Here is a 25,926-nt window from a genome sequence, read left to right on the forward strand (position 1 = left end):
GCCAGCTTTCCATTCCCTCTCCTCCCCCGCCAACTGCTCTCGATTTTAGCCCGTGAGCTAAACAGCTTTCCTAGTAACCACAAGATAAAGGACTTCGTAGGCGTGCCCAGTGCTCCTTGGCTGATGGGAAAAGGGAGCGGCTAAAATGGCATCTTGGAAAGATGCACCCAGCCTGTAAAAACGCGACTATGGTGAAAACATCTGGCTTCATTGCTCTTCAGTCCTTTTGAAAACCAGTTACTCGTATTTCCCAGCATGCAGCCGCACGCATGTTCCCTGCCAAGTGCAAGAGCTTGTGTAAGTCTCGAAAACAACGCACCTGTGCTTGTTTTAGATCCATTTCCAAGCAGAATGACAACTTCCTGCAGGATTGAAAACCGGCTCACAGCCCATTCACCTGCTGGCGGTTCGGCCCTAAGTCTTGGAGATGCAAAGTAAACCCCAGACCCTGTAGATCTTCTGTCTAGAAAAGGCGCCTGTATCCTGTACCATGTTCACAGCAGTGGCCTGTTTTATATTCCAGCGAGCACCGTTCTCCCCCTTCTATAACATAGTCCGTCAGGTCATTTCCAAGCACTTTATATCCAGCGAGGCTGAGATTTCTCTCCCCTCACTTCCACAAGAGCTTAAAGAGGTTAGGTGCCTAATTCCCATCGGAAAATTCCAGGCTAATTCATCCCACCCCTCCTTGCAACCTTAGCTTTGGAAAGCATTGAAATATCTGCTTCTGTTCACCTCTGTGCCAAGCCCTTCGTCCCATTCTCAACTCTAAACATGTGAGGAATTGCCATTGGCTTCGTAGGACTTAGCGTTTATTTCGCGTGCTGCTGAACAAGGAACCTTTCGGGAATTGGCAGCATGGGAGGGCTCTCTGAAGTGAGCAACGTGTTTCTCATCTATGAAGCCAGGATCAGAGGCACAAAGGAGCATGTGTTCTCCTGGGGCAAGGTGTGGGGCCCTGCTCCCCGCTCCTGAAAGGGGCGGGGCAAAAGGGGCGGGGTTGGGGGCTGCCAGCCCTCCGCACCGCCCAGAGCGCATCATATGGAGTTCTGCCGGGGATTTAAAGGGCCCGGGTTCCAGCTGCTGTGAGTGGCCGGGAGTCCCTGGGCAGTTTCCCCTTTGCTCCTCGCACCCCTGTCGGCGGGCCTGATCGCCTGCATCTAAGGTGGTGTTCATGCTGCAGCCTAGGCTAGCTAGCCAGAGTGCAGCCGCATTCAAGAGCCTAGGTGTGTCCTTGGGTAGCTGGCCACGCTGCTCCCAGGGCTGTTGTGGCCACACCGCGATTTTTACTACCCTCCTGCCCAAGCTGGAATTATGCCCCTGTCTGCCGTGTACACGTGCCCCAGGCTGTATTGTAAGGCCCCCCGGTAGCACTAGGATGAGACACAGTTGCTAGCCCAGAATCTGAGGCCCAGCGGGGCTGCCCTGCCAAGTGCCGTCACTGCTGGTTCTATAGACTCCTTCCAGAGGGCATGGGGAGGAAGGCCGGGGAGGGCAGATGCAGTTACTAGAGAAGACTTGCAGGGAGGGGGACTGCGGGGGGGGACAGTATCTGTTTCAGAGACATGAAACTTTACCCTCTCCAGCTAGCGAGTTAGCCCTGACACATCCCTCATTGTGCATCTTCCAAAGGCAGAGCTGGTGCACTTGGCCATGTGCTGCCGACAGCTGAATCCGTCCTGTCTAATGACCCTGAAACCGAAGCCGTGGGAGGTGGGGAGGAGGTTGGAGGGCCAAGAGGTTGGTCTTGGAGAACCTCCGTAACCTGGCCGATTGCACAGACACTTGTCTGTTGAAGGGTCTTGTCACTGTCGTACCTGTGCACCTCCTCAGCTTTCATCTCTTTATCCTACTGGCCCTAGGAGGCAGGGCTGTGCTCTTATCCTGGGGACACTGAGGCATGGATGGATTAAGAGGCTTGCCTGAGGTCATCCAGGAAGTGTGTGGCAGAGCAGGGAATTGACAGGCATTTCCCCACACCAGGCTAGCACCCTGCTGGCCCATCCATCCTGTCATGCCTACGCTGGCAGTTGATGGATCCAAAATATGACCCTAGGCCTTGCCCCTCAGGATGACTGAGGTTTACCCCCCTCCCCCCCCCCACACTCCATGTTGCCCTTTAGTGCAATGGGTTCTCTTTTGGACCCGTTGCTCCTGAGAACCTTTTGAAGGGCAGATTCTTCACTCTTGTTCCGCTGTCACTTCGAACGTTGTAAATCGTTAGTTGTTGTAGGTCTCGTCCCCACTTGCGCTTGTATCCTGCATCCGGCAGCTTGCGATCACTGCTTCCGACACCGTCCTGAAAAGTGTGTGCTACGTTTGCAGCAGCACCGGGCTGTTGCTGACCCTGCCTGTCAGCGAGAGGGAACTTGGCTGGTCCAGAGCTCCTGGTACTGTTGCACAGCTCGGGGGGTCCTGGGATTAAGCACCTTCAATTTGAGCCACGTGTCCTTCTGGGGCAAACTGCTGCCACGTTCCCAGGGCCAAGCTACCTGCTTCGAGGCTGACCAGGCTTTTTGTTGGCTGGCAAAATGAGGCTTGTCACGAACCTCGAGGGCTCGCAGCCTTTGCTCCGTAACGGAATCCGCCGCAGTGGCAGAACGTAACCGATAGGAGCGATCTCCCCACCGGTGTTGCTTTCACCTGGTGTTGCAGGCTGAGACCTGCCTTGAAAGAGGATCTATGTAACTGATTCCCCCGTGTGTGCAGTCCAGCGTGCAGTACTGCCCTCGGATACGGTGCTTACCGGAACGGCTCTGCAAAGGAGCTGTCGGACCATTAACGCGCTCCACTGAGCCGCTTTGTGTGTCGTAGCCGCCTCCCTAAAGCAGAGCTCTCGAGCCGCGTTTTCCTGTTTCTTTGATGGCAGGCTTAAAATGTCACTAGCTCACCTCTGCCAGAGGTTTACTCCAGAGGCTCTTTACCTCTAGAGTCTCCCTTCTAGCCATTTGGGAAGGCCAAGGTGGCTGTGACCCCAGCGCACCAGCGGCCGTGACCCCAGCGCACCAGCGGCCATAACCCCAGGTTGAGAGCCACTGACTGACGTGGTTTTGAAAATCTAATCTGTCACTTTTTGTGCTCGCTGCCTGAATCTGCATCTGGGGGTCGTGTGGGGGAGAGGAAGAGGGGAGGTAAGGGGTGCGTGTGTGTCTGTCCGTCAAACACGTAGGCAGGGTCCCTGGATGTGAGGCTAAGGTTCTACTGCTTGATTCAGCTCCAAGTCGGCCAACAGCTTGGTGGCATGGTTGGGACAGAGGACTTTTGCTGGAGCATGTTGATTAGACGGGAGGATGGCAGAAGAGGTGGGATGCAATAGATAAGGCTCTAGATTGGAAATCTGGAGCCATGGAGTCTGTTGCCCCCTCTGCCACCGATCAGTTCTGACCTTTGGCAAGTCATTTGCTGTGCCTGTTTCCTTGTTCACCTTTTGTCCTTTTAGGGGCTGTCTATACACATAAGCCTGCCCAGTACCCAGAGCTTCACCAAGCCTAGACCATGCTGCAGCTGTTCCACCCCATCTACACTGCTGCTTTTAGCTGCACTCGTGTGGGGCTGGCTACTGGTGCTGCAGTCACCCGCCGACTGTAGCACAGATACCCTCTTGGGTTGGAAGCTCTTCAGGGACTGTCTCCGTTTTTGTGTCTGTGCCTTGCTCAGTGGGGTCCCAGTTCTGGCTGGGACCTTTAGGTGCTAGTGTGATGCAGTTAGTCACAAAGCAGGCTTGCAAAAAGAAGGCCTATGTCACCATGCTGTTGGAATTGCCAGGGTTCTGCAAGGAAGGGAAACTGTAGAATTTAGAGATGCAGATTCTTTTTGTAGGGATTTATACTGCTTGTCATCACTGTAGTATCTGAGTACCAAAGGGGCCGACAGACTTGACAGGCTCCTGGGCTGGGTGTGGGTGTGGATGTGGGTGTGGGTGGAGGGGGGGGGGGTGTTCTCTGGTGGAAGGGGCGGGGCTTGGGGCAGCCAGCCCTCAGAGCTGCCTGGAGCGCATCGCACTCTAGCGATGATTTAAAGGGCCCGGGGCTCTGGCTGTCGCTGCTCTTCTGGGACCCCTGGGCCCTTTTGAATCTCTGGGCCCCGAGGCAACTGCCTCCTTCCCCCTCCATCCGTCTCTCCCCCGCTTCCCCCACCCTCCCGGGCGCGATCGATGGGCCTGCTGAGCGTACACTCTTTGCCTGGGTGTCCCCAGGGTGCACACCGGATCTTAAACTGACCTAGCACATCGCCGCAGGCAAAAGGGCCAAGGAGACAGAATTTGTCAATGAAAACGACACCAGGCTATAGACTGATTCTTTGCTCTGGCCACTTGAGAGGACGCCCGGATGCTGATTGTTCTTATAGCTCCAGGCAAAAATGCTGGAGTTTTTCTAAATCGGCTGGCAGGTTATCATTTTGCTATGGGATCCCAGGGGCTGTGGGCTGGAGCCACCCTTTCAGGCTGTATTTAGATCCTGAATAATGCCTGCTAGCTAGGTCCTCTCCTGTGACCACAGCTTGGCGCAGTCTCTGAATTATTTACAGAATAGATAGGGTGCAGTGACAGCACTTATATTTCAGAGAAGGAAAGAAAAAAAGATGGCTGTTATGCTATGGCTCTGGGCTGGGAATCAGGAGACATGGGTTCTCTTACAACCTCTGCCACTGATCGGTTATGTGACCTTTGGCAAGTCATTTGCCCTGCCTGTGTCTGTTTTCATCAGACCCAGTTCAGTGTGGTAGGGACTGAAGGCTTTCTCTTTGGTGTCAGGTGGGTAAAAGAAGTTTGTGTCTCAGATCAGTCTCCAGGGGCTTGGCTTTCCTCTCCGAAATGCCAGCCCTCTCCGAGTTGGCATGAACCGATTCCTTTTGAGTGAGGCTATGGCTGAGTGAAAGCCTGTCAGACACAGTATGAAAAAGATCAATTTCTGACTCAACTGGAGTATAAGGACCTTCACAGGGAGAACGTACCAGGTATTAAAGGGTTCTTTAATCCAGCAGAGAAAGGCAAACCAAGACCCCGTGGGCTGGAAGCTGACACCAGCCCAATTCAAATGAGAAGTAAGGCACAGATCTTTATCAGCAAGGGAGGGGTTAACCCTTGGAACAAAGTCCCAAAGAAAGCAGCGGCTTCTCCAGCTCTTGATATCTTCAAATGAGGACCAGGTATGTTGCTGGCAGGTGCTTTAGCCTAACAAGTTGTTGAGCTCCATCCAGGGGTAAGCAGGAAGACTAGTAAAGAATAAAATGGTCAGACACACAGATGAACATAATTTGTTGGAGGAAAGTCAACATGGTTTCTGTAAAGAGAAATCATGCCTTACTAATCTACTAGAGTTCTTTTGAGGGGTCAAACATGTAGACAAGGGGGATCTAGTGAATATAAAGTACTTAGGTTTCCAGAAAACCTTTGACAACGTCCCTCACCAAAGGCCCTTAAGTAAAGTAAGTTGTCTTGGGATAAGAGGGAAGGTCCTTTCATGGATGGATAACTGGTTAAAAGACAGACAGGAAACAAAGGGTAGGAATAAATGGTCAGTTTTCTGAGTCGAGAGAGGTAACTAGTGGGGTCCCCCAAGGGTCTATCCTGGGGCCAATTCTATTCAACTTATTTATAAATATGATCCCTAGAGAAGGGGTAAACAGTGAGGTGGCAACATCTGCAGATGGTACCAAACTGCTCAAGATAGTTAAGACCAAAGCAGACTGTGAAGAGCTTCAATACGATCTCACCAAACTAAGTGATTGGGCAACAAAATGGCAAATGAAATTTAATGTTGATAAATGTAAAGTAATGCACATTGGAAGACATAATCCCAACTATGCATGCAACATGATGGAGACTAAATTGGCTCCAACTACTCAAGAGAGAGATCTTGGAGTCATTGTGGATAGTTCTCTGAAAACATCCACTCAGGATGTGTCTCGACTACGGGGATTTTTCGAAAAAAGTTGCCTTTTTTTAAAAAAAAAATCTTTACCTGCGTCTAGACTGCTGCCGCATTCTTTCGAAAGTAAATCGAAAATGCGACCTTTTTTTTCAACTGCGGAAAACCTTGTTTTACAAGGAAGAACGCCTTTTTTCGAAAGCGCTCTTTCGAAAAAAGGCGCTATGTAATGCAAACTGTGCTTTTTCAAAAGAGAGCATCCATACTGCCTGGGTGTTCTTTCAAAAAGGCGGCTTGCTTTTTCAAAAGTACTGATTGTAGTCTAGATGCTCTTTTTCAAAAGAGGCTTTTTCGAAAGTATATTTCAACAAAGCCTCTTTCGAAAAAGGCATGTAGTCTAGATGTGGCCTCAGTGTGCAGCAGCAGACAGAAAAGCAAATAGAATGTTAGGAATCATTAAAAAACTGAAAGCGAATAAGACAGAAAATATCTTATTGCCCTTATATAAAACTATGGCACTCCCACATGTTGAATACTGCGTACAGATGTGGTCGCCTCATCCCAAAAAAGATATATTGGCATTGGAAAAGGTTCAGAGAAGGGCAACAAAAATGAGTAGGGGTTTGGAACGGGTCCCATATGAAGAGAGCTTAAAAAGACTTGGACTTTTCAGTTTGGAAAAGAGGAGACTAAGGAGGGATATGATAAAGGTCTATACAATCATGACTGGTGTGGAAAAAGTGAATGAGGAAAAGTGATTTACTTGTTCCCATTAGGAATGTTAAATATCGGTTAATTAAATAGTCGAGTCACTTCATGAATTCTTATTAGTTAGTTAACTATTCTATAGTCCCTGTAGGGCAGGGCTGGCAGCCATTGCGCTCCAGCCCCACTCCCAAAGAGTCCCATGCCACTCCGTGCAAGATACCAGACGGGAGCTGGTCCATGAGGAGAGCCATCTTCCCTCGTGGACTGACTGCCTGTCGCCCTGTGCTGCTGCCTCTTATACAGAGGCAGCAGCGCAGGGTGGCAGCAGTCCCTGCGCGTGGCGGCGGAGGGAAATGCATGTAGTCTATAGCATTTATCTGATAAGCAAAAGCTTATAGATTATCGGTTAATTGATTACACTATTACATCCCAGTTTCCATACTATAAGAACCGGGGGTCACCAAATGAAATTAATGGGCAGCAGGTTTAAACGAAACAAACGGAAGTTTTTCTTCACTCAGCGCACAGTCAACCTGTGGAACTCCTTGCCAGAGGATGTGGTGAAGGCCAGGACTTTAACAGGGTTCAAAAAAGAGCTAGATAGATTCATGTAAGTTAGGTCCACCAATGGTCATGGGGCGCACTGAGCGACCTGCTGAAATCTACTCTCCATGGGCGAGTAGATTCAGCAGTGTGTCGAGCCCGGCCTATGAGCCAGGATGAGTAGGAATGGTGTCCCTAGCCTCTGTGTGTCTGGAAATGGGTGCTAGGAAAGGGATTCCGTGAGGATTACCTGTTGGATTCCCTCCTTTTGGGGCATCTGGTATTGGCTGCTCTCGGCAGACAGGATACTGGGCTGGATACACCGTTGGTCTGACCCAATATGGTTGCTGTTATGTTACCCAGGCCTGTCAGATAGGAAGTCAGACTAGTTGGTGGAACAGTCCCTTCAGAATGTACAGTCTAGGAATTTCTGGGCGATTCTAGCAGGTCTGCAGGTGACATGGTCCGTGAGGTGGCCGCAGAAGGAAGGTCTGTAACAGCCCCAGCAGTGATGGCCCTACACCGACCTGGCTGACACCTTCTCCCGTTGGTTTGCATTTGGCTGTGATCTCTGCTCTTACAAACCATACAGGGCTGGACCTGGGCCAGTCCTTGGATGGCAGAGCTCTAAGGGGAAAATACCACATGCTCAGGTTGTGTGGCAGGAGGTTTTCTTCCCTCCGGCATCCCTGAACCAGTGTTCTCCCAGGGTGCCAGGGCAGCCAGGCCCGTCGGGGCTCTGTGTGTGACCTATGAGACAGTTTGTTTACCGCTGCTTGCCACAGGCTGGCCAGATTCCGCTGGTTTCCATCTGTTATTTTTTTCCTACAGGTGTTACTAAAGTGACACACGTATAAAGCAAGGGCAGGTGCAGTGAGACCTGCGCGGCTTATGCACAGTGACTGCGAGAGCTGTGCGCTCCCTCTCGCTGCTACAATCCATGCACCTCGCAAATTCCAGGTGCACCAGGGCAGGGAGCAAAACTAACCTATCCTGGATGATTGTCTTGGGTACAACAGTCTGGCGGCCCATTGAGATGAAGTGGGTCGCTCGTGTGACCCAGTCCCTAGCCTCGGCTGCCCATTGCTGTGCTCTGGGGAGCTATATTGCTAGAGGTGCTGGTGCTCCGATGAGCGATCCAATGGAAGGCCTGATAATTCAGTGAATCCTGGCGTGGCAGCTACATTTTAGCTGGCTAACCACTGTATGCGCCTTACTCCTTGGAATTCCTCCTGCAGTCTTTGTAGGCTACATCCTTTTCTTGTTGCAAAGCGTTTGCCATCCACACTGAAAGCGACTGCTGCGTTCCACCCCAGAGGCGGTTTGCTGCTGGGCAACAGACTCGGCAATTCCTGTAATGGCGTTCATACAAAGGCACCGCGGCAACGCAAGATTAGTTAGAAATGGACTTTAAATATGGCGAGGCCTAGGAAATGTGCTGAGCATTATTGCCCCTGGAAGAACCGAACCCTAAAGCCCTGTCGTCATGTGGACTCACAATGGCACCGTTGGAAACAGCCCGGGAACTTTGTAAATGATCCGTTCCAGAGAAAAGGGCAAATAATTTCAGATGCTTTCGGATTCTTCACCTTTTGTGTGTAAATGCTTGTAACTTACTTCGCAATCCTGGGATGCGAGCTTTGTAGATTGATTGATTGATTTTTTTAAGGCCAAAAGAGATCCTCCGATCATCTCATCTAATCCCAGGCCACAGACGTTCCTCCAGTGGCCGTCCTGAGCCAAAACATTGATTGAGGCAGATTGTCAGTATTAAATATTGAGCGAATCAGACCCATATCGATTCCCTGGGGTTTCTTTGTGATATTGGCTCACTAGACAACTGCACTTCGCTCTCCCCAGCTGACAACGTTAAGAGGAGGATTTGAACGAAGTGCAGTGGGATCTGAGGCAATTGAGCGGTTGTGACAGAGGTGTTTAATACAAGGAAGCCTTCCCAGGCTTTATTATATTTCCATCACATTCAAACTCCTCTGGTAATCCACCGGCCTCCCTGTAATGAACTATCTCTTATTCCTCCTGGATTAGAGTTGCTATCTCCCAATAAACAAGGAGATTTTTATATTAATACTCTGAGCAGCCAGTGGAAGCATGTTAATTCTCCGCTTTCATTGTTCTTACCAGTCTAACTTGCACTCTTCGATCAACAGCTGTGTCTAGGGGCAAGGGAAGCTGTTCTGCTTTATGGGGGTTTTTAACGAAGCAGGAGACCAGTGCGCTTTTGGAGCTCATTGTGTTATTGTGGTTCGTATCTTTGTGATGGCTTGTTTAAAATATGAACGGGCACCAGCCTAGGAATGGATGCTTTACCGTGTGGGAACCTTTATTCTCCTTGATATTAAAGCCACCTTACACTGCCAACGTGGAGCAAAGGGGCCCTATAGCGGGCAAAAATCGGTGTGTAGTGTAACTGAGAATCTTGCCAGGTCAGGGGGAGCCTGTATATACACTCACACAACTATCCGTTGCTCACTTTGTGTATATGTCCTTACATGCACAGTGACCGAAGTGTGTGTGTGTGTGTGTGTGTGTGTGTGTGTGTGTGTGTGTACACACTATAAATGTATAGCCACAGCAGTGTTTGTATAGTGTGTGTGCAGTAGTGGAGTATGCATTCCAAGAAATTCCATGCAAGTAACCTACACATCAGAAATGTAACAAGTTCTGCTCTGCTGAGTCCATCCTTGCAAATGAATGAAATGCCTGTGATTCTACAAAGATCGGTGGGGGGGGGGGGTTGTTTGCTAGAATATTACCAACTTGGAGGCCCTTGGGCCTTAATGGTACTAAAATTGCAGCTAAAATCCCCTCATTTCAGTGGGAAAGAGGCATCTAAATACCTTTAAAAATCTGCCCCTTAATGTCTGATCCAAAGCCCATTGAGATCAATAGGACCCCATCAGATTGAGCGGGGTTTTGAAGCTGGGGCGGCCGCAGGGCCTGATGCTGTGAAGTACGGAGTGTTGGCAGGGATTGAAGGAGCCGGCTGCTGCCCATGACTGGGCCCTGAGGATCCTGTGTCTGCGGCAAGGCCCTTAGCAAATGTCACTTTACAGCCGCATTTAAGATGTGCCCTGGCGTCCCGGCGCTCGCCTGGGCTGGCAAAACATCGGATCAGGTGTCTGCAGCCCCCTGCTCTTTCTTAGAAAACACTTGCAACATTAGCTGCCTCCGTGTTGTGGCAACAGCTCCTCCACAGAGCCTGGAGCCCTTTAAACATTAAAGCGTCCGCGGGGAGTAGGCCTGAGCACGCACAGAGAGAGCAGCAGCGTAGCTCTGGAGGGGCAGCTTTCCTATTTAAAATTTAATTGGGATCCTTTCAGGACATCTGTTCCTCCATGTGATCTCCCCGTCTGGGACAGAGCCGGGCTTTGTCCGGGCTCCTTCCATTGCTAAAAGGCCAGCGTTGTATTTCTTGTGTGGGGGATTCAACCCCCAGCCTGCCATGGGTTTGCAAGCCAGGCGTGGCGTGACAATCGCCCTGCTTCTCAGGGCCCTTGCGAGCGCTCAGGGCCTCGTATTCTTGGTTCCACACAGGTGGCCGGCTGGCTTCTTGTGCGCTTTGCCCTGGTTGTTGTCACGTCGAGCCAGGCCTTGTGAGGTGTGTGGCGGGGAGCTGCTCTGCTGAGGAAGCTGGCCTGTAGCGGCACAGACTCCACCTGCGGGTGCCCCTATCAATTCTCCAGGGTGAGAACTGCTTGGCAGCGCCAGTCTCCAATGGTACCTCATAGCGCATCGCCTGCTTTTAGGGCCAGATTCCAGCCTGGCCGGTGTCTGTCTGCCTCTCTCTCTCTCCCTCACTGCTTCACATGCTCCTCTCCTGAATGATCCAGGTGTGTTGCTTGGCAAGAAGGGGAGATCTGAGAGTTGTCAGGCCTGGTTTTAAACCCTGGGATGTCCCGAAATAACAGCTGCTTCTCTTGAATTGCTTTAATGAAGAAACCCCCCGCGTTCCCCTGGGAAGGGCATGGATTCGGGTCTGGTCAGTGTCTGTGAGATGCGGAGATCTTACCCATAGTGGCTGAGAGATGGGGCCACGCGCCCAGTGTTGTGAAAGTAACCGTGGCTCTAAGCTCAAAAGGCTGTGTCCTGGCTTTGCCTGGCAGCTGTGCATGCCCAGAAAGCCATGGCTGGGCAGGAAGATGCTGCTGAATGAAGTTGATTGCTTTGGTGTAGCAAAGTACAAGGCCCCGATTCTAAGCCGCGTCCACCCTAAGGCGCTTTTACGCTGCTGGAGCTGTGCGAAGGAGACTGCCCCAGTCCCACTTGCGACCTGCAGCCTATGGAAAAAGTGGCTTGCAGCCAGGTTATGCTGCTCTGCCTCGCACCAGTGCAAGATTCCTACGGCAGGGCTTTGTCATGTGCACCACACAAGGGGCGGCTCAACGCTACGGACCTAGACGAGCCCGTGGTGCTTTTGGATTCCTCTTGCTAGGGGGCAGCTCCTCAGATGAACAGCATGTGGTGCCAATGGAGCTGGTGCCCAAATAGCTTAGCTCGCTTTTTAGGAGCGGGCGCGTGCATGGATGTAACTGTTTCATCAGGTCTGTGTCTGTGCCCTGCTGCCTGACTGGAAATTGGAACTGGAGCCAGACCAGCTTTGAATGCACAGCTGCTGTCAGGTGCCCGCCTGGAGACAGTGGTGGGGTAGGGGATAAAGAGCCTGGAGGGAGAGGGGTCTGTGCGTTTCTTCTCTTCCCCCCGAACTCCCAGAAGGTTACTTGCTGGCACAAGTGGTCTGACGCGTTTCCAGTGCGGAGCTGGGACCAAGTCCTACGGCAGGGCTAGCTCAGCAAGATCCGGGAGTGGGAGGTTCCGCTACAGAGGCAGGCTTCTGTCTCCACTGCCCTTCCTGTGCGTTGGCCTCGCACTGCCTGGGACCTGGAAAGCAGGGCCCCAGGCGTTCACTCGCAGGAACCCGGGGAACAAGGACTGCGACAGAGAGGCCCTTGAAATCGCACCCTGCTTCGGGATGGGGATGGCGCGGCGGCCTTCCCCTTCGTCCCTGTGCCCACGCGGAGCTCTCAGAAGCACGGCCGGCAGGGGGCGCTGTTGCTCGGAAGTGCTGCTCGGTCCTCTGCGAGCGCCAGGGAGATGCAGGAGGGCAGTCTTCGCCGCCGCCCTCAGCTCTGCACACTGGGGCTGGGGAGAGATTCGGGCGTCGCAGCCTCCACAAGCTGGAGGCTTTCACGTGCTAAGAATGGGGCCTGCCGAGTGGCAAAGGGGAATGAGACACAGGCGCTCCGGCGGCCCTGCCTGCAGAACAGACGCGGTTTGCGCCCCAAACCATCCTCCTTTCTGCTCCCACCCGAGGACATCCCCTGCTTCACCGAGGAGACCTGCCTCGGTTCCCTGCTCGGGCCTGGGGCTCTTTGCCGACCCTGCCCACAGAGGGCCAAATTGGCGCCAGCCGCGCTGACGGTTTTGGGATGTGGATGCCGGTCTTTTGAGACCCAGGAGGCGGTTCCACCCGGTCACCCCAAAGCCGTTTGATAGACACGGGGCTGAGCGTGGGCTTGGTTCCCGGCAGTGCCCTGGAGGTGAAAAATGGACGTCTTTCCCCCCTTTGGTTCTGACGGAACTGACCACGCGCCCCACATGGCTTCCTTTTTTAAGATGTAGGTGCTGGTTCTAATGCCCCTCCTCGTGGTCCCCCGAAAGCTCGCTGCATGTCGCATCCTGACTGCGCACAGATCAGCTGGTCAGTGTCGGAGCCACGCCTCGGGGCGTGGGTGTGGCAGAGGACTGACTCTCCTCAGTCTAGTTGGGGCGGGCGGTCTGGAAACCTCGGTGCTCTCCGCTCTGCAGGTTCTCACGCTGCACTCAGTGCAGTTTCCTTGAGAATTGTGTTGCTTCCTTATTTTGTGACCTACCTCGTGTCCATACTCGTCACCTTGGTAAGTCATTAGCACAGGCCTAAAAGGAAGAGGCCTCATTCTTGATTGCACCAAGGCCTGGTTACACCACTCTGGCTTGGGAGTTCGGGGATGCGTGTTCAGGTCCTTGCTGTCATAGACTCCCCACATGAGCTCGGACAAGTAATTTTGTTGCGCAGTGCCTCCATTTCCTCATCTCTGCAATGTGGGTAATAGCACCACCCTACTGCACAGTAGTGTGTGAGGAGGGACGCATCCCAGATTGTGAGGAGCTGATGAGCCTGATTGATAGATCTTGACTTCACCAGAGGCTGTGCATGCTCTGCTTCAGTGCACAGCAGGCCTGTCTCTGCTTGATGCCTCAGTTTACCTGCCTGTAGACAGAAGATCCTAATTCACCCATCTTCCTGCAGAGTTAAAAAGTCACGACTGTAAAATGCTTTTAAAACCTCTGCTGGAAAACATGGGTAGGGGCTAAATACCTGTTAAGGAATTTTCCATGTCTTCATAATAAAATCTGACGGGCTGCCTCCCTCGTTTTTAAAATAGAGCTGGTCGCTCTGCTTCAAAATGCCCTTGTTACACCTTAGCGAAAAGGTAAAAGGGCCTTTGTGGCCATGTTCTGTGCATGAGGGATGCCGAGCAGTGACTCACGGTAAAGATGGGCCTAGTGTATGAGGAAGGAACTGCCACATCTGTCCACTTAATGAAATTCTCTTCTCACAGGCCTACATTTAGGATTAAGTTCAAGGCAATTTTGCTGCATCTGCCTGTTGGTGGAACCACTCGCTAAATATAAGTCCCTGACTAGAGTTCCCATCTGCTGCTTTCTTTAGCATAATGAACAGTAATGGAAGGGCTGAAAAGCTTGGGGTATTAATGGTAGATCCTCTTTTTTTATATATATGCATAATTTAGTCTTTTTTTATTTAATTTTATTTACTGTGGTGCAGGCAAATGTCTCAGCCTGGCATGGTTCCAGGCCTGAATTTCACTCTTAACAATCTCTACAGCTGTCTGCAGGATTCGGTGTGAATCCTTTCCACTGAATAAGACCCAAGCTGTCATGAAAATGTCTTGGGCTTTATATACGGCATCCCATCCTGAAAGATTCTAAAACTAGATCTAAATCATGCACTCGAGTCCTTCACGCATCATTGAAATGCAGCCACTTCTGGGGTGGAACATGTCAGCTGTTTAACAGCCACGTGCAACGCTGGTCAGAGGTGTTGGGCAGGGATTGAAGGGAGGTGTTGTATGCAACTGAAATAAGTGGCAGTCAGTTAGACTAGAGCTACCTGATATGGAATTTGGCTGGGTCACTGGAGTCTAATGTTCTGTCTCATACTGTTCCCATCTATCTATAGGCTAGTGGCTTTACCTAATTTCCAAAAGTCTGCCCCTCTGGCTCCAATAGCATCTCTCTGCTTGAGTGTTGGAGTCAGCACTGACTCCAGAGAAAGCCCCCTCTACCAATTCCCCCCGGCCCGCCCCGCCTGCGGTCAGTCTGACGGGGATGGAGGAGCGCCCCCTACTGCATTTCCCCCTTTTAACGAAATTCACAGGGAGGGTTTCCCCTTCGCTAGGGAGCCAGAAGGCGGGTTAGGCTGGCCTGCAGACATGCTCTAGGGACGGAGCAGTAAGCGTGCGGCTAAAGGCACGTGCACTGGGCACATCTTTGCCCAGCTCCCTGCTTTAACAGGCTTGGGCTCTTCATAGCTCCAGGGGCCTGCTTCTCAGTGGCTTTGTCCCTGCATCTGGGGCTTCAAGATGCCTTTGTGCTCCTTGAACTCTTGGTTGGGGCAGAGACCTCCCTGCCCCCAATAGAAGTTGGAGCAAAGAGTCGGAGCAACATCCACACTGCTCTGAGAGGCTCTCTGATTCCCAGGGAGTGGAGAATAGCCACCACCCGCCAGACTGGCTGCCCCCCGATCCACCCTCCGTTCTGGGGGCTGGGAGCAGGGCTCTCAAGCCAGCCCCTCCGTGGGGAGATTGTCAAGGGGCCCATTCTGGCATGAAGGGGAGTTAGCCCAGCTGTGAATCCATCCCTCTGGGACAAGCCGGCGAATCAGAGTCCCCTTTAAAAAGAAAAGCCGATCCTTCCCTGTGATTTTTTTTTTTTTAATGGATTCCATCTGCTGCCTTTAATACCTTAAAATAAACCCGGTAGGTGGAACCGCGCTGCTGCGTTGAAAGAACCGAGTGGCCACTGCGTGCGTGGGTCCCGCGCTGCCTGCTGTCAGTCGGGACGGTGCCCACTCCAGACAGCAGGGCGGAAAATGGTGCAGGCATTTGCATCTGGTTCGGTGCCTGATTTCAAAGCCTCGTGATTCACAACGTTGGCAGGCAGTGCCGGCCTCTGCCGCTCCCTTTGGGGGAAGAATGTTTCCACATGAGGCTTTTTTTTGCAGTGTCACTTGACTTTTTAAGGGACATTTAACCCTACAAGTGACTTGATCAGCACATTTGAGGGAGTGAATCAACCCAGAGCGTAGAGATGGTGCCGGGCATTGCATGTTGCTGCTGTCCTTCGTGCAGACGTACAGGGCTGAAGGGATCTGTCCTTGGCACACCACTGTATCCTAATCACATGATTCTTCTCCAGCTCCACCCACTTGGGGGCAGTGTTGCCTCAAGGTCAGAGCAAGGGACTTGGGAGGTGGGACTCCTGGGTTTTAATCAGACCTCTGCTACTGCTTGTCATGCGACCTTGGGCAAGTCACTTCTCCCCGGGGTAGCTCAGGTTTCTAGGCGGGGCAGTGAAAGCCGGCTGGCAGCGGAGTGGCGCGTCTGAAGGAATCGCCTGTGAGATGTTTGGCTGGAAGGTGCACAGTGAAATGGCGTTGTGTGCTGCGGTGTTAGGTATTTTCTCTCCTTTGCTGTTCCACAGCTAGTAGGAGACAGGCCCCACCAAGCAGCAGTGTTTCTGCATAAAGTTTCTCATTGTCGGCCCTGCTTCGCGCCTGTGTGTCTGTGGTGGGGGGAGGCCGACCAGAGAGCGTAAAAGAGGACTTTTTTTGCTTCTGGTACTAGACTAGGCCTCAGGAGATCTGGATTCAGTTTCTGGCTCTGCTGCAGACTCCCCTGTGATGGTAGCCAACTCTGTGCCTCCGTTCCCCATCTGTACAGTGGGGAGAACTTTCCTTCCGTGTCTTATACAGGGGCTGGGAGGACAATTGTAATCCAGATGCCATGCTGTGCTATTGTTGTTTGTATTGTTATGGTGCCGAGAGACCCCTGCCTGAGACCAGGGCCCTGTTGGGCTGGGTGCTTCACAGCCACAGCCCCTGCCTCAAAGAGATCCTAGCAAAAGATGGGTGGGGAAACTGAGGCACAGAGCAGGGAAGTGACTTGCCCAAGATTGTCCAGTAGCTCAGTGGCAGAGCTGGGAACAGAGTGCTTGTATCTTTAATTCTGAAGGGCTTAGCCTCTTGAGGCCTGGCCCAGTGCCCTCCCCACTAGACCACACAGCCTCTAGATACTTCAGGAGCCAGAAAAGAGCCTTTCATGACACACAAATAATGCAAGTGGCTTTAGCCCATTATGCTTCGGGAGTTTTGTTTTTCTTGAAAGGATTGAATTAAATCTCCCGTCCTTACGTATTTCAACCAATGCGTTCCCAAGGTTTAGCGCTCGGCCAGATTACTCTTCCCTGTGATTTGTGATGGATGATGCTGCCTGACTGGGTCTTGAATAAAGTCTGCTTGGCTCTAACATGCACCCATGTGCGCTATACCTGCTTCTGCAGCTAATGTGGACACACCCATTATACAGCCTCCCCGACCCCCTCCCCCAGCAACCTCCTCTTTTGAACTGCTGCTTTCTCCTGGCTGCTAAGTGACTCTCAAGAGGCGCAAACCTTTACCCCGAAAGCAGGGGCATGTTTCAGGGTTTGGAGAGCCCCTCTTCAGACCAGTTGATCGTGTCTGCCAGCTACTGGAGGCAGCGCCCTGCCCAGTGGGGCCTGATCTCAGCTGGGAACAGTGGGCACCCCGTCACACACTGACCAGTCCCGATCTGCCTTGCTTGGCAACGGTGAATGCCATCTGCACGGCCTCGCCCCTGCTGAAGTTCAACCTGTACCACGTGCTTCAGAAAATCCAGCCCTCGGGCAAGAGGGGCAGCTTCTCTCTCCCGCGGGGCAGATGGGCGGGCTGAGAGCTAGAGGGAGAAGTGAGATACCAAGGGCATGCGCGGCCCAGGGGCAGGAGTAGAACCGACTCGGCTCTGTGTAGGTGCATGGGCCTTGCCCGTCGTCATGGTTTCTGGGCACGCAGCAGTGAGGGCATGCTCCCGAAGCCCTTCCTTTGTCTGGGCTCAGCGAAAGGCTCAGGGGTTTCACTTTTCAGCTGGCTTTATTATTTCCTCATCTGCATGTGATCTCTTAACGAGCCTGGCTTAATGGTCCTGGTTTTGGAGGGGGTTCGGGTACCTGCGTGTGTCTCCTTGGCTTCCCTGGCACTTACCTGCACCCTTGACTTTAAGAGCATGCTGAAGTCGGGGGGCTTTTTAACGTTGCCTAAGGGATTTAGGCACTCAGCTGCCCTTAGACTTAAACTCCCCAGCCAGTCCCCTCTGTTCGTGCTTTGCCAACTAGGGATCATTTTAAGCACGGGCTTAAATCTTTTGCTGAACTGGGTGCTTCTTTGCAACAGGACTTGCAGCTGAGTTAATGGCCGGGTGCCCAAAGAGGCTGACCACGCTTCAAATCCAACCCAGTGATCTGCAGCTTGAGCACGCAGGCTTGTGAATGGCCTGGAGGCCAAGAGAGCCTTGCCTTGTGTCCGAGGGGCTGGCACGTGAGCCGAGGAGCCGTGGCCCCTAGCCAGAGGGCTTCCCCTCCCAGGAACCCCGCCAGCCCCGAGCGTGAAATGTCAAGGAAGCATTAGCCGGAGGTTACAGCCCTTGCCGCTTCCTGCTCCATCCGCCGCATGGGCTGAGCCAGCGCGAGCTGTTTCCTGGCTTTGTTAGCAAGTGGCGGCTGGCAGGGGCGGGCAGGGGCAGAGCCGGGGGGATGAGGGGAGGCTGCCCTGATCTGGGGGAGTTGCGGGTCATTGCCGGCGGAGGACAGAGGCCGGAGCTCTGCTGCTTTGATTCTGAAGCGTGGGGCTGAGTGGGCGCATCCGTTGGTTTTACGGTGTTGGCTGGTTGTCAGCTCCCAGGCCTGGTGTGGCACTCGGGGTACGCCAGCGGGGGGGCTCTGCACGTCCGTGTGTCTCCGGGGTTCAATCCCCCAGGGGGCCTTTGGAGTGGGGAGAGGGAAGATCTGCCCCCAGAAATCCTAGAGCCAAGCCCCTGATCCCCGCAGGCCTCGTGGGGACCCAGGGGTCGTTCAGGCACTCGCAGGCTGGCGTGGCAAGTCCAGACCTGGGCGCACTCCGCAGCGAAGGCAAACCTTGGGCCTCCCTCGGCACCCACCTCTTCTCCGCCCACTGACCCAGCTCGCCTGTGCCTCCCCTTGGACAGGGAGCAGCGGGTCTGGAGGAACCATGCTATTGAGGTGGGGCATTGTTGGGGACTGGGCCTGGGACTCCTGCCTTCTATTCCTGGCCCTGCCTGGGGATAGAAGCCTCTCTCTGTGCCTCAGTTTCCCCAGATGCACGGTGGGGACCCCCGGGGGGCTGAGAGTAGGCGCCAAGCTGGGCGCTTGTGTCGAAGGCTCGATGCCCGCTGCTGCCTGGAGAGTGAAATGCTGCCTCCGGGCCCCACTAACTTTGACTCTCTGCTTGGCAGCTTCCTGGAGGAAATCTCCGCGTCCGGCTTCCGTGGCCGGGGCCCCGAGACCGTTCAAGCGGCAGCGAGGTCGAGCAGCAGGCGGTGAATGGGGGGGGCGCCACCCACTCCCTCCCCCCCCAATGCTCCCAGACGGACCATGGCAGGTTGGGCCTCCACTGGGCTCGTCTGCTTCCTTCGGTTCTGGGATCCGTCACGTGCAGGAGAGTCAACGCGCAAGCTGCCCTCCGCCTCGCCGCCCCAGATCTCCGCCTCCTCAGCGCCCCCCCGGCTCGGCGCTTGAACGGGGCGAGGCAGCACCACAGGAAGGGGACGCAGTCGTGGATCCAGGCAGAACGTAACCCCCGCTCGAAGGGGCGGAGCTCCCCCGGCCTGAGGACGTGTGGGTGCCCAGCGCCTTTGAAAATCCAGCTGCTTCTGTCTCTTCATACACGCGACTGGCCTGCCCAGAATCCCCAGCTCCCTGTGTGCGGGTCCCTCTGCGGTAAAGGCAGGGGGGGCTCTCGCAGCCTCTGTCTCGGTGTAATCGTCTCTGGTCCCTTTGAGGATCTGGGCCTGTATGTTCGGAAGCTCATTAAAAGTCCCTCTGACCAACTCTCAGATTGGAAATGATTCCAGATCTTTCTCTCTTTCCCCCCCCCCCCCCCCCCCCGCCCCCGCTTTATAACCTCCCTGAAATTAGCTGCTTTCCTAACTGTGTCCTGGGGAGAGCAGCGCAGACCCCCGTCCCTCTCCCCTGTCGTACTCTGGCAAAGCTCATGTGCTAGTCACAAAAAGCCCGGTCACTTTTTGGGCAGAAAGGTGGGTAAACGATCCGCTGGGTTTCATCCAAAGCGCACAGGGGCCGGGAGAAATGGGGGGGAGGTGTTGCATTTCCAGTGGTTCGATTCAAGTCTTGACTCTGACAGTCTCACCTGGAAATCCTCCCTGCCCAGGGAGTCCAGTCCCGTCCCTAGGCTTCAGGCGCACTGTGATGTCACTCACCGGCAGGCGAAACAAAGGGCTGTTGGGTGAACAGAAACAACAGGCGCTGGGCCGTCACCGGCGGAGCCTCCTGCACCCCGGGGAGCGGCATTTCTCGCTCCAAGCACAGGAGCCTTTGCATTTGTATCCCGGCTGCGAGCTGCAATGTAATCACAGAACACGAGGACGGGAAGGGACCTCGAGAGGCATCGAGTCCAGTCCCCTGCCCTCACGGCAGGACCAAGCACCATCTAGACCATCCCTGACAGGTGTCTGTCCAACCTGCTCTGAAATATCTCCAGGGATGGAGATTCCACAACCCCCCTGGGCAATTTATTCCCATGTTTAACCACCCTGACAGGCAGGAAGTTCTTCCCAGGTGAGTAACTTCCCCTTCTTGTCCTAGCCCCAGGGGTTTAGGAGAATCATTTCTCCCCCTCCTCCTTGTAACTGTATTCGAAAGCTGCTGTCATGTCCCCACGGCGCTGGCTCACTGCTGTTCCTGCAAGAGCCTCGGAAGGTGTGTCTCTGCTAGGGCCTGGCCCGCTCTTGGTAGAGCATGTGGCAAGGAGACGGGTGCCAGTTCAGCCACCACACCCAGGGCTGACCGCGGGACCTCCGCAGCTAAAAGCATCAGCTGCTACGGTGTGCTCCCAGGAGGGGAAGGGGGACTGAGCCCATGTACCCCAGTGGGTTACTCCGCATGGGCCAGATTTAGGGTGAAGCAAGCAATTCATGTCCCATTTCCCTCCTAAGGCTACTGGGTCTCCAGCCGTCTCCTCACAGACAAGCACCCATCCAAGGCAGGCCACTAACCGGCACCTTTGGCCAGTGCCAACCTGGTCTAGTCTGCAAGCAGCATGTACCAGTCCCCCTCTTTTGAAAGGATGAAACTGTTGGGAATTGGGCAAAAATGTCAGTGTGGGTAGTAGCGTGTAATGCAGCTGCAGAGAGACCCCTCCCCCCCTTTTAGAGATCACCCACTTCTGCCCCTGTCCGGCTTTCCTCCTGAACAATTCCCAGCCTGCTCCAGCCGGGGCTGGGTGCATCATGCAACCCCCGTCGCGACCCCAGACCCCGACATGACGCCGTGTGTTGCAGCACGTCTCCGAGAGCAGGCCCGGTTCTCCGGCAGGCAGGCCCGCACAGGTGGGGGCTAACGTGCTGCGGGTTGCACTTTTGCACGCCCGTCGCTGCACGAGGGAGAGGCCAGGCGCAGAGTCAGGCCCTCACGAATTGCACCCCGTGCAAAGTGAATAAACGAGTAAAGCCCCCTCAGTGCAGGTAACTGAAACCACGCCGCAGGATGGCCGCCTGCACCCCCACAGAGGTGAGAGGCACCCCCAGATTTTTAGAGGAGAAAGGACCGTGGGAATCCTTCAGCCCAGGGGTGGGGAACCTAGGTCTGGGGGCCGGATGCTGCCCCTAGCTTATTGTCTGGTGTAGGGCATCCTGAACCAAAGGCCCCTGCACGGAAGCACCAGGTTCCCAGGCTGGCTTCTCAAGAGAATTTTCCAGGCTGGAGAGGAACGAATCGAGCCGCTGGTGAGGGGTGGGAAGAACGTCGGCTCGGCTGGTCCCGTGTCCGTCTGCTGGGCCTGGGCTCGGCTGGCGTTGTTCTGGGCTCAGAAAGGCAGCACCGGAGAGGCATCTCCACCATGCAGACTCCCGCTCCTCTCCCCGGCATGGTGATGTCTTCTTGCTGCTGATTTATTGGTTCTTCACAGGCACTTGCTGCCAAATAGGAAGGGCCTTGTAAATTCATCCTTCCAGGCCACAGCTGTGATCGGCCGGCGCCCGTCAGGGGCTGTGGCCTGAATAATCTCCTGTGTGCTTTTCATCTCCAACCGCTATGTGGCCACTAACACGAGGCAGCCACCTCTGGGTTGGAATGTGGCAGCTGTTTAACACAGCAGCACTCGAGGGCAGAAAATGAAGTAAAATATCTATCTATCCCTATCCACCCAATCTATTTTATCTATCCCCATCCCCCCCCATTTATCTATCTATCCCCATTCCCCCCATCTATCTATCTATCGGACTAGAACTCAGCAGACGTAGCATCCGTTCCGGGCTCTGCCCCCGGGCCAAGGGTGACCTTGGGCAAGTCACTGCCTTGTGCTGAGGCCTCAGTTTCTCCATCTGAACAATGGGATTATTAATTCCTCCTTTGCCCGGTTGATTGAGACTGCAAACTCTTTGGGTCATCAAGGCCCATCTCACTAGGCATCCGTGCAGCGCCTGGCACAAAGCGCTCCTGATCCGCAGTGAGGATGCTAGGCAGAGCCAGGAAGCGTCTCAGCGTGTCTAGAGCAGCCAGGCCCCAAAACACTTTGGGTGAAAGTCACCCTGCACGGATGGGTGTGTGATTGTCACTCCCTAGATGGGATTTCATCGCCACAGTTGCCTTGCCCTGATCTTTACCCCAGGAGTATGTCCCACCCCCACCCCTCCATTCCCTCTGCTCCCTGGCATGCAGTGCTTATCTTCAGGAGCAATATCCATAAGCCCTAAGTGGACTCATTTCTTGTTGTCAGCAGTAGCCTGCGCAGTTACACACGCGCTGTCTGGAGGCAACATGATGCCAAGGTGGGGGGGGGGGGGAGAAGAACCCCCCCCCCCCCCACAAGTGCTTGTTCCTGCAATTTTGCTGTGAGAAGATATTTTGGTAACTGTTTATTAGGAACCAGTGTGTCCCGGGGAAAGAAATTGCACCCCCAGAGCCGAAGTGAATGAATAGGAGGCTCAGGAACAGTCAGCCAAGAGATAATTTCTTTGGGAAGAGGATCTTCTTTCCTTCTGCCTTGTATTTTCAAGGACTCACCCCTCCCCACTGCCTCCCTTTTCAACAATGCCATTTTTGTGCTTCATGTAACAAAAGCCGCAATTACCAGTGATTTCCTACTAATCCAGTCCCCCCCCCCCAAAACCCCCCCCGTGCTGCCAAACAGGGCCTGGGAACGCCCTTCCACCTGGGAAGCCATACGCTGCTTTTCCCTGTTCATGGGACGTCTTGGTGAAAATCCCAAGAGCGGGATTCTCATTCACCCTGGTATTAATTAGACTGCAGGGCCAGCTGAGAGCCCCACTCCTGGGTCAGGATCCCAGTGGGCTAGGTCCTTTCTTAGCAGAGGCGCCTGGTGGCATTGGGTTGTTTGGTTACCCCAGTGCAAGGTGCTGTACGAACACAGCCAATCCAGCGCCTTGACCTTGTGCTGTCCCTGCACGGGGTTAGGGTTTGCTGGTGGTTTTTTTTCCCTTTTTGCTTCTCCCCCCAAAGAGCTTACAGTCCAAATAGGCAAGATAAAGGGAAACCATCGGCCTGGAGAGGAGGAGGAGGGGGATGTTGTGAAGGCCAAGAGTAGGAATAGAGTGAGGAATAGAACCCAAGTGTTCTACTCCAGCGCGCTGTCTATGCTGTTCCTGGAGCTTCACCATTTGAGGAACTGTGCATTTTAGCTCAGCTCTTTCTATAGTCTGTACAGCACCCAGCACCGTCCAGAATTGGGGCTCCAAGCCCCTCCCACATACAGGAAATAAAGAACAAGGCTTTGTATACATGGCGAGTTTTTGTGGCAGAAAATATGCTAATAAGGGACTCATTAGCATAAGTCACGATATCATTAGCATATTTTCTGCCGTTTCTTTTTGCGCAAGGGGTTTTGGGGCAAAAAGAAGCAGTGTAGCCACTTCTGTTTTGCGCAAAACCCCCGGAGAGGCATAAAGAGCTTGTGCAAAATGGGGGTTTTGCGCAAAAGGGAAGCAGCTACACTGCTTCTTTTTGCGCAAAAACCCCTTGGGTAAAAAGAAATGGCAGATAATATGCTAATGATATCCCTACTTATGCTAATAAGTCCCTCATTAGCATATTGTCTGCTGCAAAAACTCACAGTGCAAACAAAGCCCAAGAGTTTTGGATTCTGATGGCTTCAATTTCTGGGCCTCCCTCTTCCTTGCTAATGCATGTGCCTTTGCTTAGGCCTCCGTGCCAGAAGATGCCATTATTTTTAAATGTGATTCATGGTTCTGGCTCATGGCTAGCAGATACTTCTGCTGGCAGGTGGCACCGTCATCGCTTTAGTGTGTTGCCTCCAGAACGATAACACACCCACATTTTTTTTTTTAAAGAGACAGAACAGGCTGCTTCCCCAAGAGAGAGCAGAGCAACTCACCCCACCTTACTGGAGTCCATCTGCGAGGCTCCCATATCCCTACAGAGCCCTCTAGCCTGCAAACAAGATCAGGAAAATCCCCACACAAAGCGCTAGCCTGCAACTGGCCACACGATCCTCGCGATACCACAGTTGCTGCTTTCTCATCTCTCCTGCAACCACAATAAAGAGAGACTGGTAATATAAATAACCTGAGCACACAACCTACACACAGCACATGATGCTGTGGATCAAGGTAAGTAGGAGCTACTACAGGCCTGTGTTGTCCCATTAGCTATACAAGTCTGCAATATCTACTGATTTCAGGGGGAGTTGTTTGTATGTGTCCATGGGGCATATTTATCAGGGCAAAGGCTAATGCAATAGAGCAAGGGGAAGGCCACTAGTCTTAGTGGTTCTAACCGAGGGGCACACTCCAGGCGTGACTCCATGTCTTCCGGGGGTGCCTCAATTTATCTAGATATCTAGTTTCACAACAAGCTACATAAAAAGCACCAGGGAGGTACAAATGACGATTTCATCCGGACAGTGACTTGCTTACACTGCCCAACCGACTATGCACTGAAAGGGAAGAAGGACGGTATTTATAGTCCAGTCAGTGTCTTTGATAATGATATGGTCACAATGCGCAAATTCTCAGTAGCAGTGCGGCTGTGACGCGTTCATGCTGTGATGTCCAGTTTTGTACGCAAGTCTTTTTTAAGTGAGGTGGAACTTGAGATACGCAAAGCAAGTCAGGCTCCTGGAAGGGGAGGAGACATCTGGACAAGTTGAGAACCGCTCCACCAGCTGGTTGGTCACTGATCACTTAGAACAGTCGGGAGTGGAGTTGCATTTTCTCTGGTTCCCCCGCTTCCCCATACATTGACCCCTGACATTTCTAGACCAGACGTGAGCCGCTAACTCACTGTAGCCCCGCTGGCTTCGTTAGAGAGAAACCTGTATAGCCCCACCGAGGAGATGGGCCAACATCTCTTCAAAGTTGCCCCGTAGGGGCGCACTCAAGCAGAGTTCCAGGCGTGACTCTGGCTTTTCTTAAGCACCCCCTAGGGACGCCGGCCATTCGTCCAGTCTCAAGCCGGGCAGTCATCTTCTTCTATGGTTTAGTTCTGTTTGGCCCTGAGACCAAACCAGGCCTGGTTTTGTGCTGTATTATGGACACCGTTTTGAAGAGGGTCCCACTTTTCTCCCAACCACGTGATCTCACCTGCACTGAGTGTGTGGGACCACACAGCACCATAACTTGGTATTTTTGCACCCAGGGCAAAATATTAATTATGCGCCCCCAATCCTTAGGTTAGCAGAGGTCACGCTCTTTACTTTTGTAGCTTAGCATTTTTACTTATTGCATCTTTGCACGCTTCATTATAGAATCATAGAACATGAGAACGGGAAGGGACCTCGAGAGGTCATTGAGTCCAGTCCCCTGCCCTCACGGCAAGACCAAGCACTGTCTGTCTAGATCATCCCTGATAAGTGTCTGTCTAACCTGCTCTTAAATATCTCCAGGGATGGAGATTCCACAACCCCCCCTAGGCAATTTATGCCCGAGTTTCACCATCCTGACAAGCAGGGCGTGTTTCCTAATGTCTAGCCTACACCTCCCTCGCTGAAGTTTAAGCCTATTGCTTCTTGTCCTCTCGTGTCCTATTATGAAGTGCCTGGGGTGAGCACTCCATTTGCCCCACCCTTGTTATGGCCTGGGGGGTCACACCATGCTCCAAAGCACCAGAATGGGGGGTATTCTGGGGGGACAGCGGTGACCAGTCTAGGTATACCTCAGCCAGACAGTGAGAGATTCCTGGGTGCGGAGGTACAGTGTTATTGCACAGTAAAATTGTCAAGAAGGTTTTTGGGCCAAGTGGTCATTTGTCACCGCTTTAAGCAGAGTGGCGCGAAAGGTCCTTGTGGGGATTCAGGCGGCTGGTTTTTGGAACATAGGTACCTTCTTCGGCAGCCCCGTGCCAAGCCCTCCTGCTGCGTTTCATTGTCGCTGCCTCGTACGAGAACCCGAATGGAAGAGGCTTCACGGCACTGCAGAGA

The 25,926-nt window shown here is 53.2% G+C and overlaps 1 protein-coding gene across 1 annotated transcript in view; it reads left to right on the forward strand.

Moving 5' to 3' along the window:
- VPS45 (vacuolar protein sorting 45 homolog) overlaps window positions 1–19,342 on the forward strand; it is a 63,612-nt gene extending 44,270 nt beyond the window's left edge. The window contains exon 15 of the mRNA XM_006134674.4: window positions 18,749–19,342. Coding sequence (XP_006134736.1) covers window positions 18,749–18,836 — 88 coding nt within the window. The 3' untranslated portion in view covers window positions 18,837–19,342. The remainder of the gene's footprint in view (window positions 1–18,748) is intronic.
- The last annotated feature ends 6,584 nt before the right edge of the window (window positions 19,343–25,926 follow it).

Source organism: Pelodiscus sinensis, chromosome 24 (genome assembly GCF_049634645.1).
Source record: "Pelodiscus sinensis isolate JC-2024 chromosome 24, ASM4963464v1, whole genome shotgun sequence".
NCBI classification, from domain to species: domain Eukaryota; kingdom Metazoa; phylum Chordata; order Testudines; family Trionychidae; genus Pelodiscus; species Pelodiscus sinensis.